This window comes from Prosopis cineraria, unplaced genomic scaffold (assembly GCF_029017545.1).
Source record: "Prosopis cineraria cultivar Desert tree isolate PC_DT_omini unplaced genomic scaffold, ASM2901754v1 PC1, whole genome shotgun sequence".
In the NCBI taxonomy this organism is placed as follows: domain Eukaryota; kingdom Viridiplantae; phylum Streptophyta; class Magnoliopsida; order Fabales; family Fabaceae; genus Prosopis; species Prosopis cineraria.
In genome coordinates this window covers 5,602,711-5,625,448 of record NW_026555332.1, presented here as the reverse complement: position 1 = coordinate 5,625,448, position 22,738 = coordinate 5,602,711, and the positions used below count along the sequence as shown (strand labels likewise).

General features: G+C 35.1%; 1 protein-coding gene across 3 annotated transcripts in view; it reads right to left on the bottom strand.

The window, feature by feature from the left end:
• The window catches only part of LOC129290158 (protein SWEETIE), a 34,386-nt gene extending 11,984 nt beyond the window's left edge, over positions 1–22,402 (bottom strand). For 2 of the 3 annotated variants that reach the window (XM_054926867.1, XM_054926873.1), the window contains exons 1-20: positions 22,019–22,387; positions 21,157–21,364; positions 19,282–19,388; positions 17,500–17,736; positions 17,308–17,397; positions 17,145–17,232; positions 15,718–15,782; positions 13,976–14,080; positions 12,285–12,374; positions 10,212–10,292; positions 10,000–10,068; positions 7,105–7,230; positions 6,125–6,228; positions 5,471–5,603; positions 4,446–4,552; positions 3,663–3,773; positions 3,352–3,519; positions 1,753–1,839; positions 1,200–1,293; positions 25–93 (exon numbers count right to left, since the gene is read on the bottom strand). In XM_054926867.1, coding sequence (XP_054782842.1) covers positions 25–93; positions 1,200–1,293; positions 1,753–1,839; positions 3,352–3,519; positions 3,663–3,773; positions 4,446–4,552; positions 5,471–5,603; positions 6,125–6,228; positions 7,105–7,230; positions 10,000–10,068; positions 10,212–10,292; positions 12,285–12,374; positions 13,976–14,080; positions 15,718–15,782; positions 17,145–17,232; positions 17,308–17,397; positions 17,500–17,736; positions 19,282–19,388; positions 21,157–21,364; positions 22,019–22,195 — 2,316 coding nt within the window. In that variant the 5' untranslated portion in view covers positions 22,196–22,387. Of the gene's footprint in view, positions 1–24; positions 94–1,199; positions 1,294–1,752; positions 1,840–3,351; positions 3,520–3,662; positions 3,774–4,445; positions 4,553–5,470; positions 5,604–6,124; positions 6,229–7,104; positions 7,231–9,999; positions 10,069–10,211; positions 10,293–12,284; positions 12,375–13,975; positions 14,081–15,717; positions 15,783–17,144; positions 17,233–17,307; positions 17,398–17,499; positions 17,737–19,281; positions 19,389–21,156; positions 21,365–22,018 lie in introns of all 3 variants that reach the window. The other variant, XR_008588269.1, reaches the window with a different exon arrangement.
• Positions 22,403–22,738: the final 336 nt, after the last annotated feature.

The following is a 22,738-nucleotide window of genomic DNA, read 5'->3' as shown; positions in this document are numbered from 1 at the left end:
GAGTTATTCACTGTGACTTTGTACCTGAGAAGCAAACATAGTACCAAAGAAGAGAAGCATCTGGTTCACCAAAGTCTTGCTTATTGTCTCCGGCTTCAAGGTTGAATTCAAGTACCGAACAACCACATACAGAAATTTCAACGTATGAAGAACACAAAGAAAAGGAAACTTGAAGTAAACAAGATAAGATAAATCTCCAATCATTTTCAGCACTAACGAGAAGTTTTAGCTTGCTGGTTTGGTATGCTAGAAGCTATAAAAAAAATGTGAGAGAGAGAGAGAAGGCCAAGGATATTAAATGCAATTCAAGTTCAGCCTACATGTTTATTCATTGTTAGGCTTATAATCTTTTTCAGATCAACCTGCTCAAGGCTCCAGGTGAACATTGAGTGCGTGCCTTCCAATTTGGAGCCACTCATGACATTTTTTAAAGGTATTAGGCTGGAATAAGGGTTCTGGGATTTTATAAGTGTAGTTTAAGCAGTAGTCTAGTATAATTTGGTTTGGTTGGAGAGGAGCAAGAATTTCAACAATACCTTTGTCCTAATCTCCATTATAGGTAAGGTTGTGCTAATGGAATCTCTTTCGGTGTTTGGATTGGACCTTTTAAGGTAATCTTCATTGGTGATATGCAAGGAGATCAGACAGCTAAGTTAAGCTCATGTCTAGAGCCTTAATTAGGAATATCTCTTCTTCTCAATCCAGAAATAAATTATTTCCATTCTATCGAACACCGGGTTCTTCATTTCCTTAAAAAAAAAAAACAAAGAAAAAAAAAGAAAAGAAAAGAAAAGAGAAACATCAGTTTTTTAATTTATATACATATATGAGAAGTTAGTTGTTGATGGAGTCCAATGGTGTTGTCCAATCAAGTAGCCAGTCTCACATAATGGAATAAGGTTATTGCTGCTGTTGATGATGAACCCTCATGCAACATAACAGTTAGACCAGAAACACATGCCACAGACAACTGTCAGTCTCTCAGCTTCCTATAAAATAATCTCTCTGCTACCTTTTTAGTTTCAAGAAACTTCAAAAGCTTCTTTTTCTTCCATTATAGACAGAAATTAATTGAAGGGAAGAAAACGGCTATTCAAAAAATCAAGGTCAAGCAGTCGTCTCAAAAAAAAAAATGAAAAGGATGCATACAACAACCACAGAATTGTCATAAAGATCAAGGACCATGAAAAGGATAATACCTGAGGAAAGCTAGAAAGTTCATTCTCCCAAACACAGGGCATAAGTCCATCTTTCCCACCTTGAAAAGCACGAAGCTCATCTTCAAACCAATCCCTATTAATATATAATCAAAGAACAAGGCAAGTAAGTTAGCACTAGAGAAGATGAGTGGAGAAGCGTCAAAAGAGAAAGAAAGCCAGCCACCTGCTAATAACAATTGTATTATTGAAGCACCTCCACCGAGGTTTAGTGAAATCAAAGGAATCTCATCTTAAATAAAACAATTACACCCCATAACTTAGCTTTTTGTATAACATCAGTCTTCCCTCTTTCGATTGTTGCCATTGAAATCGATGCTAGGATATTTTATAAAGAGATCCAATGATGATGAAATGAAGAAGAGACTGCAGTGTAGCTCATTTACTTATAAGAAGGATTTTCTCATTTTGCAAACAAGATAGAGATCCCTTTACATTTTAACTAATCTCAATGGGGTTTTCTTGTAAATTAACAAAGTAAAACACAAAGTATGCAGGAAGCAGGATGTACAATCATAGAACACCAGTTAGAGACCTTCCAGGAATCCATGGACCCAACCAAGAATCTCTCTTGTCCAACAGCAACCTCAGGCAAGAACTCTCTTCACATCCTGATGCATACCTTATTTAAAGATGCAATAGCAAACATTCAAGTCAATCAAACAGGTATAAGCAGTTGAAATTTTCAAGGACATGAGAAGAAAATGCATTACTCGTCATTTGACTATTGTCTAAAACAAGATTTTATTATAGTACAATAGTTTAATAAGATCTCTCAATTAAAAATAATTGCTTTTTTGTTATTTCAGCTGTTTATTCATTTATTTCAGTTAAAAATATTGCCAACTTCTAATACAACATGATGTCTTTCTCAGGTTTTCTTTTTAAAATAAGGAATCAGAAAAAGTACTTGCATGTAGGAGTATGAAGTGATAGCTCAATAATTTACAAATATTCCTCTATATAACTAAATCCAATCTCATAGTATATTAGTAACATTAGACCAACATAAACACTACAATGCAAAAGGGGATACGAGCATTACTATGAATTCAGAGATATAATGTCTTGCTAAGGTATCTATTAAGGAAACAGGGACATGCCTTAAAAAGGGATGAAAAGAACAGCCAAGGTGATAGAGACCAAGGTAGTATAAGATGCCTAAGTCCCATGTGGAGTAGTATGAGATGTTTTGAGGTTAGTGGGCTGGTTCTTCAATCTCTATAGCTAACTTTTGAGGGAAGGTTTCCATCCTACTTGCATAACCATCAATAGGTATCTAATATGGTGGCCAACCCTCCCAAAAAAGGCTACCTATAAAATGTTCTAACTAGTGAAGGGTTTTAACCGATGAACAAGTCAAGTGTCACCAAGTGAAGTGTTGTAGAGCGCAGCCGCTGAGATGTCAGCTCTCCAAAAGGGGCTGACTAATGGAGACTAAGGCAGTATATAGGATGCCTAAGTCCTACTTGGAGTAGTATGAGATGTTCTATGGGATATTTACACGAATTAATTCTCTTTCAATAGCTAGCTTTAATGGGAGGTTCCCTCTCCCACTTGAGTATCCATCACAAGTTACATAACTTGTATTGGAACCAAGACATGCCATCTGCAATTTTGATTTTTCAGCTACACCCTACAAAATGAGCCGTCTACAACTATGATGGCATATTAAAATGTGGAGAGCACTATAACTTATCAAATTAATCATGCAAGAAAAGAACATGGCCATCATTCTACATTTTCAAAATATAAATAAAAAAAACTCAGAATAGCATCATAAATCCATTGCTTCTTAAAAAATATAATATATGGAGAATCTGTTTCAGTTTGTCCTTTCAGTTTTTGGTTCAAGCATGAAGTTTTGGTGGGGGGAAAAAGTATAGAACACTATACGGAAATATTCCTCAAAGAAAACAGATAATTTGACAAAATAGAACTACACAAGAAAAGCCAAATAATAAAATTGATCGATAGAGAGCTGTCCTAGCGATTTGCATGTCAGAAATATAGTATGAAAACAACAACAAACCTCATCTTACTAAGTTAAGACAACCATAGCGAATCCCTTAAAAAGAATATCCAACCCCAGAAAACAATATCAAATGAAAGATAAATGCAAAGAAAAGACTACCTGAATGGAGTTGTGCATAGTTGAATAATCTGTGGGTGGTCATTTTTATATGACCCGGGATCAGGAAGAGATTGGTAGGCTATTAGTGTTCTGGTGGTAAAAATGTCCAATGCTGGCTTTACATTAGGCAGTTCCTTGGCTCTTAAAGATATCACATACGATAATGCCCTGCTTATAACATATTCCAAAAATTACTACCTAAGGTGAATAGGAAGTTACAATTTAACAAAAGAAAATGAAAAAGAAAAGATCTTGCACAATGATATATTTTAACATCAAAAGCAGGAGACAACAATCTTAAAAAAACATACCTACTGAGGTACACAAGAACTGGTTGAAGAAAAACTCCGCCATTCACAGCATTACAAGACAAAAAGCATCCTATAAATGCTGTGAGAGCATCAACAGCAGCAGACCAGACACTACAAAATGCAGGGGGGGAAAGAGGTCCATGAAAGCTATATAATCAACATCCATTTCAACAAAACAAAGGCCTCATTATCAACTTTGATTTTCTTTTGAAAACCCTAATGATAAAGAAACTTGGAAGACTGAGTGTCTTTTTGTTTGCTTGGGTCTATTGTTATCCCTTGAAGCCAGAAGGATTTAAAGTTAATAGTAGAGTTGTTCAGGTTTCTTAATCACATGCAGTTTAGTGAAAGTAGAAATTAAGAATAGAAAAAATAAATGAGAATTCATGGCAAACGCTGGCACAGTGTAATTAGCAGTGAATTGGAGTTCATCAGAATGGTGGTGAATTGGTCCATGAAATTATAAAATCCAATGGCAAAGAATATTGCTTTGTATTCCTAAAGGGCAACCCATGTGAATATACAAGGGGGAACGAAAAGCTCTACATTCAAAAAAAAAAAAGAATATAGGTATGAACATTAAATTTATCTGTATGTGGCCTTGGTCCAGAATGTTATAACATCCATTGGGAAAGAATATTACCTCAACATTAAAATACCAGGAGACTAATTGTTTAGCATACATACTGGGCCCTAATACTACCAAGTGAATGGACGACACCACGGATCACAATGAGGATTCTAAGACCTATAAAAATATATAATACTTATAGAAATATTTACTTTATTCTTGAGGTTAAATCGTCAGTTCGCCTAACTTCATTCTCTGGATTCCCAGTAAAAAGGGCAGCCCATAAGGAAAGAATATCAAAGACTTCCTCTTCAAGCTCCTGCAAGAGTGGAAAGACCCCATAAGATGTAATTTATCAGAACAGTTCACATCATTTACACGGATTAGCATGCTAAGTAGCTGCCATGTTTCATCTTCATAAATCTTGTGATTTATGCGCAAGGATTTGCTCTTTTATTATGCATTGCTGCAGAACATGGACAATGGCTGGAATGGACTTGCAAATAACAAGCATTACACTAGCAATTTAATACCTCCTTGATTTTATGATAGGATGCCATAACAGTCTTTCTCCAAAATCTCTTCTAGGAAGGATCATTTGGATTCAAAGAAATGTAGCAGGACTTATGCACGTTAGAATAATATACTTTATGATGATGTCCATCACAATGTGCATTCATGTCGAGAATGCAAGCACTAGGTAAACTGACACATAGCACAGTTCCATTGTAAGTAAAAACGTAACCCAAAAAAAAAAATATATATATATATATATATTCTTTCCCCTCCCTTTCCTCTCCTCCCAAACAGAGCCCAAGGTTCTGGACTTGGATTTTCTCCAAGTGGACCTGTAGGCCCCACATACCAGGTGAGACCACCCCTCTTTCTCTCTCCATCTAGATCCTCCCACACCTGGAGAGAATCCTCTTTGGCTTTCTCCCTTTGCCATTGCCATGGATCTGTTGTTCAGTTAATGAATTTTTACCTTAAACTTCCTCATTAGACATGCAGGGGGATTAGGTTCCCTTGTGTGTTCCCTATATTACTGTCGAGGAAGATGCCTTCTCCCCATTATATTTACAAGTTAGTTCCCATTGATAAATTTATTCATTTATCAGAAAAGAATTTTTCCTTTCATTTTTGAAGTAGATGTCTTAAAAATTTCTAAACTCCATATATCCTCCTTCCATTCCAAATAAATTATTGCTTGACAACAAATAGCATGGATACCATATACCTCCTTGGTTAAAGAAGACAATAAAGATGATAAAAGCAACCACCCAGCTTCTTTTTCAACTATTGCTGCCACAGGATTTCGACTGTGTTCTGTCAACATTCTCTTCGAAACATCAAGCACTGATCTGGGTAACCTGCTTAAAGCAAGGGATGCTTATTAACTCAGTATACCAAGAAAGCAAAGTAATCCACTGAGGACAATTATACCATCACTACCTAGTACGATGACCCTAGTCAGACTGCAAACTTAATAAGAATGGCACCATAATGATAAGCATCCACAGAGCAATTGATTCAAGCAACGAAGTTAGGCAAAAGAGATCATCAAGTAACCATGGTTGAAATATCCATAATGTCCTTCCATGAAGAAAACATTGTGTGACAGTACTAATAAGACATAAACCATGCAAAAATGCTGGAAACCTATACTATCAAATAGAAAACATCACCAACACAAAGTGATCAAGTTCCTAAATCTTCTATGACAGTGCTTCTTGTTCAGCAGTTAAACTTCATCTTGAAATCTGAATGAATACAATAGTAATAGAAGGAAGGGTCCAAACAGGACAAACCATTTTCAAATCAATTCAGAATTGTAACCTATCTAGCTTCAAATAAAAAAGACAAAGCAGTACATGAGAGCAGGACAAGTTACCTAGCAGGGTAACCTAGAGGTAATTTTGGTGAAATAGTTACCAAAGCTGCCAAGACAGTAGCCTGCCCATGCAAAGAATCCAGCTCAAATTGCAAACTGCTTCCCTGCAGACAATGTATCAAAATTCATTGATATGGTCAGGCTGCATCCTGGAGGTCTCTCTCTCTCCCTCCCTCCCCAAAAAAAAAAAAAAAGTAAAAATGTGACTACAACATTGAGCTGACCCCACCTAGTGGGAAAAAGGCTTGTTGTTGTTGTTGTTGATTACAATCTTGGCAGATAAAATACAGATCGCTGATTAGATGGACTACAGTGATTAGCCGACAAATTTATGAGTGTGCAGCAGCAGCTTGTATTTGCCTCAAAAGCTATCACATTCAAACACTAGAGAACATTTGGCACATTTTATACTATACAGCACAACATGGTAAGCTACCGGCTGGTAGGATAACTGTTGATAATGTCCGCTTGATAACTTTTTTTTATGGGAAAAGGAAGTTTTATTGAAGAGGAGAGGGGAATGCAAAACAGAGGACAAGAGATCCTTCTCAAACAAAAGGACCACCTGATAACTGATACATTGCAAAATTAATCACACAATACTAACCAAAACCATTCACTCGTTATTACATGCATTCATCCCCTTATTAATACTAATATGGATACAACTAAACTCCTACCCAGAGTAAACAGCCAAACGGATTGCCAATTCTTTTCCCTTTTTTCTTTTTTCTTTTTTTTTTTTTTTAAGAAACAGATTGCTAATTCTTATTAACCTCCTATTAATATAGTTTTCTAAGATAAAGAATTTAAACTACATAATCAAATCACATGAATGCAAAATAAAATGCATTATTAAACAAAATTTACTTTTACCTTTTCAAAAGAAAGAAAAATAAATAATTTAAATTTAAACTACATAACAAAATCAAATGCATGCAAAATAAAATATATTATAAATATAAATAATTTACTTTTACCTTTTCAAAAGATAAACTTTCCCTTAGAGCAGCAAGAGTGGTAACCCCGTATGAGGTTAACCCACCCACACAAGTTGGATCAACTTCAGCCAATGTGCGTAACGTCAAGCCAGCCTCTACCCGAACCTAACCATATATTTCAAACAGATATTACAACAAAACATGAAACAAAAGCTCAAATATAAGAACAATGTTACAAAATCATCTTGAGGACAATTAAACATAAATTGAAGTGTAACAGTTTCAATTATAACTTCCTTGATAGAAGAAAAACTTATTGAAATCAGATGGGACGCAGAAATAACCAGGATTCCCACTGAAACTGATTAATCATGAACATGGAAAAGCCTTGGTTCCAAAACCTAGGTGGAGTTTTGGCCAAACAAAAAAAAACTAGGTGGAGTTGAAGTTATCCATCAAGTAACAAGTCAAAAGCTCCCAAACCAAAAAAAAAAAAAAAATCCACTAGACTAACTAACAATGTCGACAAAGCCAAGGTCCACACTACCATGTGCTTATATTTGATAAAAAAAAGTATCAAACTTTTGCCTTCCATCATTAAAGCTTCAGGTGTACTTATGGGCCTAAAACTTTATATCTTTATATCTCAAAAGACCATTTGACTCAACCTCCAAATAAGAAATGTTTACTTGCTAGTATAGCTCCTATGATTGTGGAAAACTTTAAATTTTTACATCCATTCTACAATATTATGACTATAAGATACAACAACAACAACAAGCCTTATCCCATTAAATAAGGTCAGCTACATGAATTGTACAATGCCATTGTACTTTATCATTTAACAAGCTTTTAGGAATGTTATTAACTAAGAGGCCTCGATCAATAACTTCCATAAGTATTCTTTTTGGCCATCCCCTGCCCCTCTTAACAGGGCCCAAAATTATCCATTCTACTCTCCTCACTAATGCCTCCCGCGGTCTTCTTTATACATGTCCAAATCATCTCAAACAATTTTCTACAATTTTTCCCTCAATAAGTGCTATGCCTACTTTTTATCATATGTTCTCATTTTGAATTTATCTTTACGTGTATACTCGCACATCCATCTCAATATTCTTAGCTCTACTACTCCAACTTTATGCTCTTGTTGTTCCATTAAAGCCCAACATTCACTACCATATAACATAGCTAGTCGTATAATAGTTCGATAAAACTTCCGTTCAAGTTTATAAGGTACTTGATGATCACAAATAATTCATTTAGCCTTTCTCCAATTAAACCACCCAACTTACATCCTATGTATAATATCCCCATCATATTGAAATAACTCCTAGATATCTAAACTTTTTCACTTAGGGTATAATATGATCTCCCAATTCACTTTCAAATTACTCCTGACTGACTCTTATCAAAATTACAATGCAAATATTCCATCTTACTATTCAAGTGAAAACCTTTTGACCCCAATGTCCTCTCCATAACTCAAGTTTATATTTAATCTCTTCTTTTATCTTCGTAATAAAAACTATATCACCCATGAAAAGCATGCACTTGGAGATTTCTTCTTGAATATACTCAATCAAAACATCTAGAACCAGGTCAAATAAATAAGGACTCAAAAATGATCCCTGATGCAGTCCAATCCTTATAGGAAAGTCCTTTGTTTTACCGCCAGACGTTCTTATATTAGTTATTGCCCCCTTATAAATATCTTATATGCCTTTAATATAGGCAACCCATACTCCCTTCTCATCCAAGACTTTCCAAAGAATTTTTTTAAACACACAGTCATAAGCTTTTTTCAAATCAATTAAAACCATGTGCAAATCTTTATCTTTTCATCAATACTTTTCCATTAATCCCCTAGGTAGATAAATCGCTTATGTAGTCACCCTACTTGGCATGAAGCCAAACTAATTCTCAAAAATACTAGTCTATACTCAATCAACTTTTCTCACAATTTCATCATATGACTCATAATTTTAATCCCTCTATGGTTAGCACAATTTTAAATATCTTCTTTATTTTGTAAATAGGGACTAAGGTGCTTCTCCCCCAATCGTCAAGCATTTTCTCGAAGCATAAGATCTCATTAAATAACTTAGTTAGCCACCACACCCCTTCTTTACCTAAACATTTCCACACTTCAATGGGGATACAATTAGGTCCATTGACTCTACCATTTGCCATTTTCTTCAGAACTTCCTTCCTTTACCTCACCATCACATATCCTTCTACAAAATGACAAATTATGACTATAAAATAGACAACGAAAACCTTTCTGACATATCTCAATGTCCTACTAAAAGCAACTAATTTTGTTATAATAAGGGAAACAAGCCCTTAAAATGGAATTAGGAAATGTTAAACTTCAAAAGACCACAAAATTGGGAACATATCCACTGGTGACTGCAAACCATGCAGTCACACAAGTGTGACAACTAACAAGAGTCCTTTTTTTTCATTACGAGAATCAAAACTAATTTTTTAGACAAAAATTTTAAGCATGAAAAAATTTAATTAAGTAAATAAAAACCTTAATTGTGAAAGCGAAAACCTCAATTGTAAGAAAAATCAAACTCATAACATTTTAAATATGAGGATAAAAATTTAAGGACCACTAAACCACTAAATTTAAGGACCACTGAACCACTATAAGAAAATTACAGATACTCATCACACAAAAATGCAACTCCACTCCCAGCAAGGGATGCATTTCCGACCAAATCAGTGTAAACATCCATTTGCCTTAAAGAAAGTATTTCATGAACTTATGACCAGCTTCCCTATCACAACCCTCCCACAACAAGTAAAAAGAAAGATTACGTTTAAAACCAGAACAAATACATAATAATACAAAATAAACAAGCATAGCAATATTTAAAACTAATTATTCATTATTATATAAAAGAAATAAAAAGTAAGGCTCACTAGCTTTGACGAATCAGACACTGCTGCAACTACAGTGTTGTCAAGAACTTCCTTAAATTCCAGTGGAACCTGCAAATTAATAAGAATTAAGTTACAGTCCATCTCACACAAAATTAGAAATATCCATTTCATACTTCCCCATTTTATATTTATAATAATAGAAATATCCCATTTAAAATCATTTTCACATAAAAACATATAGCTATGCTTACCTCTCCCAGTGTTTTCAGAGTATAAGACAGAGTACGCAATGCAGCCACTTTCATGGAAGAACCTGACTCAGATGACTGAAGCTGCAAGTTGCCAAAAAGCAAACTACAAAATTTTATATATTGATAAGACCCCATCACTGGTCAATGTCAAAACTTTAAAAAGGAGCATAAAAAAAAAATAAAAAGTGACAGCAAAAATGGGACTGTTGGTTTAGCAGAAAATCCTATGGGTAAAGACCAGCTAACACATCAAAATAGGGAAGCAAAGCTAGGTAGTGTTGGTAGGAGTAATGAGTAATTTTTTGGCTCTTCAACAACAACAACAACAACAACAAGCCTTTATCCCACTAGGTGGGGTCGGCTACATGGATTGCAAGACGCCATTGTGCTCTATCATTTATTAAGCTTTTAGAAATATTATTAATTAAGAGATTGATAGAACCCAACTCTAAACTTAAATGCACAACAACATAAAACTATAAAACAAGCAATAAATGAGGGAAATGCTGAGGTTTTGCTATTAATGACTGGATAACCGAATCAATGTTACAAAAGGACTTTCACTGATCTGGCCAAAACCCTATTCCCTAATCAATACCAGGATTACAAGAACAAATGCTGAAACAGCCCCTCGCTGGTTTTTCGAGAGACCAGGACTCTCCTCACTTGTATCTCTTCTCTAAAACATTCTTGATGAGTCCTTTCCAAAACAAAGTACAATATTAAAACAACCCAAAAGTAACTCTAGCTACTATGCTGAGTCTATAGCCACTCTACAAACATCATGACTTCTCCCTATTATCAGGACCCTTAGTACAATAACCTTAAACTGCTGGGTCTTTCCTCTCTGTCCCTTTGTCTCCCCCTCAATTTCCTCTCATATGTCTTGATATATTTTCCGGCTCTATCAGAGATCACGTTCAACAACTTCCAAGAGTATTCTCTTAGGCCTTCCTCTACCTCTCTTAATCGGACTCAAAGTTATATGTTCCACTCTTCTCACTGGTGCCTCCCTTGGTCTTCTTTGTACATGCCCAAACCATCTCAACCGATTTTCTACCATTTTTTCCTCAATAGGTGCCACCCTCACTTTTTCACGTATGTGCTCATTTTCGAATTTTATCTTTACGTGTATGTCCGCACATCCATCGTAACATTCTCATCTCTGCTACTCCAACTTTATGCTCTTGCTGTCCCGTTAGAGCCCAGCATTCACTACTATATAACATTGCCGGTCTGATAGCAGTACGATAAAACTTTCCTTTAAGTTTATTAGGCACCTTACGGTCACAAATAACTCCTTTAGCTTTTCTCCAATTAAACCACCCAGCTTGAATTCTATGTGAAATATCTCCACTGATTTCGCCATCATTTTGAATAATGGCTCCCAAATATCTAAACTTTCCACTTGAGGTATAATTTGATCTCCCAATTTCACTTCCAAATTATTTTCAAATAGTCCTTTACCAAATTTACAATATAATATTCCGTCTTACTTCTACTCAGACGAAAACCTTTCGACTCCAATGTCCTCCTCCATAACTCAAGTTTGCAATTAACCTCTTCTCTTGTCTCTGCTATAAGAACTATATCATCCGCGAAGAGCAATTTTTTGGCTCTTCAAATCTGCAATTTCATGCAGAGGGACATAGAGTATTTTGGAGAATTGTGGTTAAAGTGAGGAGAGTTTTGGCTTCTCGAATGCCAGATTGAGGGTGGAGAAGATCATCTTTTCTTTATCATTTTATCTTTCTACCTTAATGTGTATTTGCAAGAGGCTTTTGTTTGTGTTGCAGTCAAGAGGTTGTATTTTATGATGTTTCCTGTACTCTGTAATTGTCATCTAAGTGTAGTTTCAGTCCTTATTTTGCTTGTAATCCCCCTCCATTATTCAGCAATAGTAATTTTTAGTTACAATTTGAAATGTATTTTCTGGTTTTCCTTGTTTTTAAGCTTAATAGAGTAGAGGATTCCATCATATAGGTATCTCTTACGATGGCATCAAAACTGGCATACACAAAGAGGATCAACTTTGGGTTGACTAATAATTTAAATTGAGTTACTTTACCATACCTTCATTCCCAAAAAAACCAACAAGTTCCGTTGAGTAGGTTCAGTCATTTGATCTGTTATGCCGACACGAAGGATATAAAGAACACAAGCCTGCAGTAGCAACAAGGAATGCATGATCAGAACTAAAACCCACCAAAGCCTCTGATATAAGTGACAGATATAACAGCTTTTGGACAACCACCCTCGTTACTAAACTCTACCTGGAATTATAATAAGAGGGTATTGCTCCTTACAATATATATGACAGGGGTGATAGATTTTGAATAAGCATATGATGCCAAAGTGAGTCTATTCATATTTCTCTAACGCTGAGTCTTCATATTTCTCTAACGCTCATAATACGAACATTACACAGAAGGTTATAGTTAGAACCTAGTCCAATTGAGTGAATGACCAATGTAAAACTAAACACACTCTTAATCTCACAAGCCAAGGAACCAACCATTCATTTCAAAAACAAACTAGTAGCAAAATTATGCCTAGAGTCAACAGATCAACTTCTAGAAGTAAAAAATAATCTATCCATCTGCAGGAAAGAAAAAAATAAGCACTTGGCTGGATAAAGTGAAATTCTTAAAAAATAATAAGCAAAATGGCTCCAGATTATTTGGCAGCCAAGGGTTAAAACAAAACCTAAAAACATATACATGTATATATACGGAAATTTCCTTAGGAGGAAAAAGGATCCTTCTTGATATATATATATAATAATCCAATAAAAACAATAAATAAAAAGATTCAGAAGTTGAATAAAAAGGCAGTAAAAAATATTAACAGAGCAGGATGTAACAATGTCATATGTTTTTTCCTTTTTTTTGCCTCTATATTTAATTTTTGATATCTTTTCAAGGAACATAAATATCTATCCAAGAAAAGGTGGCTCTGATACGACTTAATAGGTGAAAGAGAAAAAGAAATGGGAAAGATAGGAGAATATAAAGAGAATGAACAGCTGTATTAACTACCATGAATCTGTTTCATCCCTCCAAGCAGCAATATAAGAATTATTTGACCACTAACTAACCCCTTCACTATAAGTCAACAAGAACCCTATCATTTACAATCTAACTGACTTAACTAATTCAGTTACCAACTATTTCTACCCAACAAAATCTAGCACGCACTGTATGGCATTGGTAAAAAAGCAAAATCAAAAATACTAGTGAGGATCATCCATCACATAATTAGGGTATCCCATTCATAAAACACCACATGCCACCTATAACAAGGGTAAGCCATCAATTCAAGCCCTAAATGGAAGACCTAGAGCTGATATCTGAATAAACCAGTAATGTCTTGTATCCTGCCTTTTTATTTCTCCACTCTCCTTCTCTAATAGAACAGTCTTCTTAGTTCTTATATGTATGTATACACAAACGTAAAGTACATCCAATCAAACCATCAATGAAAGGCCTGGACTTAATCTCCTTTAGATAAACCAGCAATTCTTGGACTCCATGTATTTCTTTGCACTACTTTTCTAATGAAATCATTTATCTACTTGTAAAATAGGGTAAAACACTGCCAATCCAGGATTAGTTTTTCACTTTGTTGCATGTGCTAAAGAAAGCCACAAAAAAAATTCATAGTAAAATCGCCAATGAAAGGGGGGAAAACAATTCACCTTCTATATTAACATTTGACTAAGAGTTATGAGACAAAGGGCGATATATTGTGAATTGAGAAAATACCAGTGCATGAGCATCAACTGAAGCATCAGCATCAAGTATTTCCATAACTTGTGATGCAAAGTTTTGAAGCTCACTATCTGGATGCAGGTATTTTATGCGAATGGCCTGCAAGAGAGGATTAACTAAGAATGAAAATCAAAACCAAATCAAACACATTTATCTCAGTTTCTTGGGCTTAAAAACTGGTCTACATAACACAAAGTCAAGAGTGAAGGAAACAATTACAAATATGCATGCGTACACACTGCCCCCCCCCAAAAAAAAAAACCAAATAAAAAGTGGAAAAAAACAATTTCCTCAACAAAAAATGAATTCACTACCAAAAACAAGAAGTCGTGGGCAAAAATAAATATAAAACAGCAGCTTCTATACACTATAGGACCCACTAGTTTTTTGAGTCCATACTGTTCTTCAACGCATAAAAATACACACAATTAAATCTTTTCATCTTAGTTCTGTTCAAGTGAAGTCCGAAAATGATGTTTTGGTTAAACTGCCTATACAGACACAATTTGGCTTTACATGGACAATAAGATGCAGGATGCCTTTGAGACATTATGGGGTACTTGGTTTAGGATAGGATACGGCTTCAACAAGGATACATGAAATGCATGATCAACCCCGGAATCCCTAGATAAATATAATTTGGAGGCAAGTGAACCAATCTTTAAAAAAAAAAAAAATTGAAGAAGGGATCAAATATATTAACAGTAAAAAGTCAAAATACAAAAGACAAGGGGAGCTAATGCCTTTCAATATCTACCCCAACCAAAGCGGAGAGGGTTGATAATAAAAGGCACCAAAATAATGATTACTAAGCATACCTAGTCTAATAATCTATTTAACGTGATCAGAAGAATCAAAACAAGAAAAAGACAAAAAGACATTCCAATCCCCCATGATGTGGGTTTTTGCTTCAGTAAGCAAGACCTGTAAAAACGAGGGAGAGGAGCATCCCTAGTTATAAGGAGCAAATTTGTGTGAACTGCAAGAAGCTGCTGAAACTTGCCTGTAAGGCTGAAGTATTGCATACTTTCTAGTTTCTAACAAGCATAGTGCATTAACTTTATCTGCTCCAATTTCAAGGGGGTTAGAATAGTATTAGTTTATCTTTCTTCTTTACTTAGGAGCCATTTGTTTCAACTTTTGCTGTAAAAAAAAAAAAACCCAAAAAAAAAACACTTATTCGAAGGGGATAAAAAAGCACATCTGAGAAATATTAGAATGTTTCTGTAAGTTTCAAAAATAATAAAAATCTAAAAAAAAATGACATTTCTAGTCATTTTAAGAGGATACTTTGATTAGTTTCTTATTTGAAAATAAATGAATCCAATACATAAGAGAGAATGTTGATGAAAGTACAAAGATGCTAGAAAATATCATAAAATGAAAAATCACCAAATACAAATCAATTTTTATTATTGTAATCAAGCATAAAATAATTTATACCTTTCATAAAATTTCTAAACAATATAAAAATCACTTATTTTTAAGCTTAAGCAAACATGCCCATGGACTATGATAGTCTCGTGTTAACTATACTTTGGTTCAAGTGGCATCTCCCATTGCCTTGGACAAAATTTCACTTTGTTCCCTCCCTTACGGATATATTTTTCTTTTATTATAAATAAACCAGCATACAGCCAATATTCATCTGCAGCAGATAGTCTCATCAGCAACGGGAGGGAGTACAAAACAAAGTAGAGAACAAGATGAGGTTCTATAGAAGTTTTAAGATTCACCTGTAAAAAGAATACCCAAGATAGTGTTAGTCCAACCCGAACATTTCTACAATGAACTCCACTTGCTGCAACACAACTTGTGAATGTCAGAACTAACAAAAGAGTACAAGGAAATGAGATGGCTGTGTTATTATAATGAATCCCAAGCCAAAAAAGGGGAAAAAGAGTGTATTTTGTCCCAAGAAACATACATCTTGTATCACACATGAACATTTGCAGTGATAAGCAAAAACATCAAAAGCAGCAAATTAAATGAACAAGAAAACACCCTTAAAATTCCATTAGCCCCTCACTTTGCAAGCAAGCAAAAGCTCAAGTTTATCATGGACACAAGGTGCCATTTGCAAGGCATAATCCTGTTTTGAACTAGTTAGATGTAAAGTTAGAAATCCCAACAAGGGAAAATACAACTATTAGTCCCTGTACTTTTAGCGTGTTTCAGTATTAGCCCCTACACTTTTTTATCCTCGCCCCAAGTCCCTTAAGTTTTAGATGTTTGCAATGCTAGTCCTTATCATCACTGACAGAGATAAATCTACTGATATGTACATAATTATGTTTAATTTTGTGCCGAGTTAGTAAAATTATAATGAATTAGACATTGTATAAGCAAAATAACTATTAATCTTCCTGTTTGTCAGCGCTAATTGTGTGTTTTCTTCATTCTAAAGCTTCATCTATTGCACATTTAAGGATTCTGATTTGATGTTCTGCTTTTTTATGTCTTATACTCATTTTTTATACAACTCTTCATAATTTGAACAGTCAGCATAAGAAGTAAGAGAGTTTAAGCACATATTAGCCATTGTTAAGTCCTTATGGCCATATTTAGGGACTAACAGATGAAATTTAAATTTCAAACAACAAAGACAAATAGAGGGACTAGTACCAAAACATGCTAAAAGTATAGGGACCAGCAATTACATTTTCCCTCCTAACAATTATGCCATCATAAAACACTTGCAACCAGAACCTCCCGTGTGATCACTAATGCTTCAATAGAAAAGCCAAGCATTCAAGAGGTTTCCCTTAACGTACACTCAAAAGTTGCAATATAGAAAGTCAGCACATATCAAAGGCAGAAGTGTTGAAGATATCATAAAAAACAATCTTGAGGAACCACCAAATAACATAAGCTTTTGGAATAAATTGGTCCATGACATGGTATCAGAGCTTCTATGACCAACTAGTCAAGAGTTCAATCCTTTCCACCCTCATTCTCTTAATTAAATTAATGTCAGCAAAAGGTACATGGGCCAATACTTCATCCATGCTTCTAGACCAAAGGGTTTTCATATGAAGAAGAAGGAGAGTGTTAAAGATATTACCAATAATCTTGAGTTTTTTGGGATCAATGGTCCTTGATGAGTCACCAAAGAAAAGCAATATTATCAAGCAAAACTATGGTGACCCAGTCAAGAATATACCTTTTCTGAAGGCTAAAATTAAATGCTTCTGCAATCCACCTTCTAATTTTTTTGCAGGAGGGGAAGGACCCTTTCCTCTTGGCTGGACCTACTCAGATGCAGAAAAATGTTAAGAAAGTTGTTTGGATCAAGCAAAAAACAGATAAAACTACTGTGTAGAAACCTGTGCCTCAGGATTCATTCCAAGAGCAAGCAAGGAACCCAAAGCTTCAGAAAACGCATCCCGGACAGATGACACAGGATCCTCAAGGGCCTATTAGAAGCAGCCGCACAAAGATATAAAAATAGTGATTTAGACTCAAACAGAGGCCACATTATGCTTATGAAAATGAAATTTGAGAAAAAGAACACCAGCCTTGACACAATAAGAGGCTGAATTGTCAAACTCAGCCACCCCTAATCCTGGACCTCCAATGTTTGCAAATGCATTCAGACATCTGGCAGCAGCTATTCTCACAGCAAATGACTTGTCTCCCATTGCAGATCGCATGGTGATACGGTATGCCTCTGCATATGCTGATGAAGCAGCATTACCACCAGAGCCTTCCAAAGCATTCTGAAGCATGTGTAAAGCTTCATGTCTCACAAACTCCTGAAATTTAAGAGATAAAGAAGATTTCTATAAGTGGAAGGAAGGCCAAACCAAAACTATGACAAGGGTGTTTATATCAGAGCGCCAATTTAAATCAAGCCTAACATTACAATTTGAACTGCATCTCCCCACCCAAAGCCAATATTATGAGCATCAATTGATTGCATTTCTAAATAAAAGAAATCCGCAAAAATCGATCAGTTTTTCATTTTCCTCTTTTTCATATAAACTAAAGCCACATCAATAAACAACATATGCATAAATCAGTACAGAGAACTGTACAAGGAGAAATACCAATCTAGCATTGAAAATAAATGGGAAGATGACAGTTAGGTCCCAAAAGATTAAATTAATGACAGTTAGGTCTCCAATAAAATTTTTTAAAAAGTGAGTTGCAAATATTGATTCAGACAGATATAAGAGGAATCCCTATTACAATATGAGAGTTACATTTAAAACTTAAATGCCTTATCTGAAATTGAAACTCTCAACTTTACAATTGCCTAATCAATATTTTCAACTCATTTTTCAGAAAATTTTTCCAAAAACCTAACTATCATTAATTCAATCTATTGAAACCTAACTGTCATTCTCCCAAAATAAATTAGTAATATAGAAGGATCAAAATCTTCTCAAGTCTAGAAACTGAAGAAAATATGCTCCCCAAGCCTCAGTATGAAGTTACATAACCTTTGTTTTTTTGTTATATTGGGAGGGTTTGAATTGTTGACACTATACACTTCCCACCTTTACCACCGAAGCTAGCCTCAAGTAGTTATTGTTACATAATTTTAATAAAGGTATTTTTTATCACTGCTGGAGGAAAAAAACCTAAATGTCCCCGCTAAAAAGATAGAACCTACCAGACATGCTCCGTGTCTCAAGGCAGTATAGATGACTGACTATCAAACTTATGCCACATGAAGCAAACATCCACCAAAGGAGCCCTATATGATCTCCCAACATTTAGAAATCTTCAGTCTTAAGTCATGATCATTGACCAACTAAAGCATAACTTAATAGAAGCCTTATGGAAACAAGAAAATGAATGGGATGAAGAACTTGAGATCAAATGTCATAAATATCAACAGAATCAAGCACCTAAATGAGGAAAAATAAATCATCACCCTCTCTAACACCAGTCCAAGACACATTAGAATCCTCCAAAACATAAAGATTAGGAAATCAAATATGAGGTTCTGAGGTTAGCATTTAGATTGCAGCACGCTAAAACCCTCCCCGTTAAAGAGTATATTTTTCTACTAAGGTTTTGGTCTACAAGTATCCTGATAATGGAAGGGAATTACAAAATAATTTTATGACCATTTGAAATTATATGGAGAAGGAAAATAGATTCAAAGATATTAAAGAATACTAATTTATCTGTAGAATCAATTTTCATGGACGCAAGAAAGCAAGCATTCATAAATCAAGAACAAGATTGAAAAAAGCAAATTTTTTTCTCTGCCTTGTGTTTATGCCCCTTCATTTTCTGCAGTATAAGATGTCAAGTTGACAACAGAGATGCCAGCTAAAAGGAAATACCTCATTGAATTTTAGAAGTTTCGATGCTATGATTGTAGTTTCTAGTAAACCTGAAGTTATTCGTCTTCCAAAATGCTTATACAATTCTCCTAAGCACTGCGCAGCACCTGCAAAATCATATTCAGAAAAATGGTAAAGAAAAGACACGGACAAAATTTTAAATGCAAATTACAATGAGAGAATTAATACGCAATAGAAAAGGATGCACCATAACATTTAGCGTAAAAAATCATAGCAAATAATGTTAACAGTGGAAAATTTGATGTTTTGATCAATTCCATGGATTACTTTTACAAAATGATAGCTTAAATATAGCATATCAAATATCATAGCATGAGGAAGCCTAACTTGTTTGTGCTCTCACTCTCCATTTATCTTTCTTCTCGTTGATAGAAACCAGAAATATAACCAGCTCTAATACCAAAAAGTGTAACATCTTAGTTCGTTTAATGTTTTTCTTCTAATTTCTAGTCATAAATCAAGTAGGAACTTTATCCTAATCATAAAATGTGGAATAATTATTATTTTTCTTTGTCCTTCTGTTTCACATTTGCCTCACTCTGCAGCCAACTCTGGAAAGTTATTAAGTAAATCTTAAAACTAATCGAAATGAGGCAAGATTTGGCTTGGTTTAAAGCTCTCAATATCCTCTATCAATTTATACCAACTATACCATCTAATATATCAATAGATATTAATAAATGAATTGATCAATAATGACCCAAATTTCCTCATAATGCAGAGTCAGGGTGAACAGAAACATACACCTTTGAATGGAACTGGAAAGAAAATATAATACTAAACAAGCAATTTATAGAATGAAACAAGTAAGAAATGTAGAATCATAAAGTCAAAGCAAGAGCCTTTAGGAATCCGACTTCAGTATATGAAGAGGCACCTATTACCATTTTCCTCTTATTTCACCTGTTTTTTTAGATGTAAAGCACCATCTGAATTTAATCATTGAGACTAATGAATCCTGAACCTCAAAAATTAGGTTAAATGAGTGGGAATTGTCACTCACGCTAGATAATCACCATAAAGGTATCCCAAGATTAGAAGTTAAAAAGACAACCACCAGCTTTCCTATCAGAGTTAAACAAATGACTGTATGTATAGATAATTACTGGAAAATATCGAAAAGTTATATTTAAATTTTTAGACTAAAAAACCGTATTTGAATGAAAGTATTCCTCGTAAATGAATGAAAATAAAAGGTTGAGAGCATATACAAGCACCACATACATGTCAAAACCTCTACTGCACCCTCTTGCCCAATTAGAGAGATTAGCTGGCTCTTGTATGATCCCAACAAGAACACCTAGCCAACTCAATGAAAATTAAGCTCAACATTGTGCATGGGCACCTGCACTTACTCGGTATAGTAGTTGAGAGTCCCTTTGCTACAAACTATAAAGGAAGGAAAGGGGAAAGGGATTTCCTTCCCTTCCTTTCACAACAATATCAATTATATCTTATAATCATTAGTCAGCAGCTTCTATCCCTTCAGAATGAAGGTCAGTTTTCATCCTCGAAATCATTTTTCCACTGAATTTTTCATTTCATTCCAATTTGTGTACCAAACAAACCCTAAGGGTGCAAAATAGAACAAATGGGTGATAATCACTAGACGTAGAATATGAACAACTTGTACAGTTCATAGAAAAATGATGCAGCTACAAGATTTATCGTACAATCAACACAATAATGTTCCTTTCAATCAGGAATGCAGTGAGACATAGAGGAGAAACGTTGTTTGGGTTGGGGGGGGGAGCTTTTATATAGTCGTTTATATATGTCAAATGAGCCAATCATGGATAATTCAGCACTTCGGGAGCTATCTAAAAGCTCTGGAAGCCTTTGGCCTTTACAAACCTGCAACTCTTTGAGGTTCACTTTTTTTCCCATCAGAAAGGAATCCCTGAAGACCACTTGCTCTAGAGTAAATTGATATCCCATCTCCCTTTGATATGATCTTTGCCATTGCTACTGATGCCAAGTGACGCACAGGCCGACGTGCACCTATAACAAGAAGGGAATATAGCGCATCCTCACATCTCCTTTGCCACAACAAAATAGAGTCCTGAAATTAAGTTGTTTCAGCATCAGAAGTCAACAAGACCAAAAGACTATCGACTTTGGATTTTAAAAGCGTAAGGATAAGTAATTATATATGAAATTCTAGTAAGATTATGAATACTCAGAATTCTAGTAACTGCAAAATCAAACGATCAAGAATTGACCACCCCCCCCCCCAAAAGGAGGAATAATAAAAGTAATTCACGGATGCGCAAATTCCCATCAACTAATGAGAGCTTTATTAACGTTACAAAGTTAGTCCTTCAGATTTTTCTGTTCCTACGTGTAAAAACAAGCAGGTTGCCACGAAACCTGCAAACTGTCTATACGATATGACGCAGCTAAAGGTAAGATTTCATCACAGGTAACATAAAATTTAAATACTGAAGAAAACCAAACATAGTGGAAAAGGACAAGAAAAATGCAACTCGCCAGATTAATGGATTGTCACAAAAATACGAAATATATCTTCCAAGACAAGCACATTACTGCTTTGAAAGTAAAAGTAAGGATTGAGCAAAATCACAAAAAAGTCACTGATTTTAAAGACTCAAATGATCCTAGTTTGAGACAAGTGACACACAGTAAAGGAATTCATGGTATCAGAGATCTGAGGAAGTGTCCTGGGGAGTGGCAAGTGAGGAGATAGACGAATCACCTTGGTGCTTTCGTCAATGGCGGAGATGAGATCAGAGAGCAGATCGAAGCAAAGGAGCGGGTCTGGAGGTTGCTGGGCAGCAGAGACCACTATGGATTCCAGTTGAGCTGCCAGAACGCCGAAGCGCGAGAGTGGCACGTTCTCTCTCACCAAATTCTTCGCCATTGAAGAAGTCATGGCCGGGAAGGACCCAGCGGAACAACAACAAGAAGAAGAAGAATTGACGAGGATGTCGATCAAGTTTTACTTCGTTGTAGGGACATGGCCAAGGAACAGCAAGGCAAGTGAGTATTGTTGTAGCACTCTTGCGATTCGCAGCATCGGGCTTTACTTTTCGAACTCTATTTTTCAAGAATCAAGACTCGCCTCAAACCGTGAAACGGTGAAGGTAGACGCTAGAAACAAGCGCGTTTCGATTCTTTAACTTGTTTTTGTGCTACATAATCAAACATACCCGTATATTCATTTTCATAGGGTCGGTTGAGGCTTAAGAATCAGTCCGGAAAATTTAATCATGAAAAAATTAATAATATGTTTGATTTTAAATATAATTATTAGTTAAAAAGTAAATATGCTTTAAAACTTTTTTGTAAAAACACGTAGTATTTTAAACTTTTTATTAGAACAATGTCACCCTCCAACTTTCAAAAAGAGTACAATTTCACCACACCGTTAATTTTAACAATTAAATTAATTCTGTTGACTAATAAAATTACATGT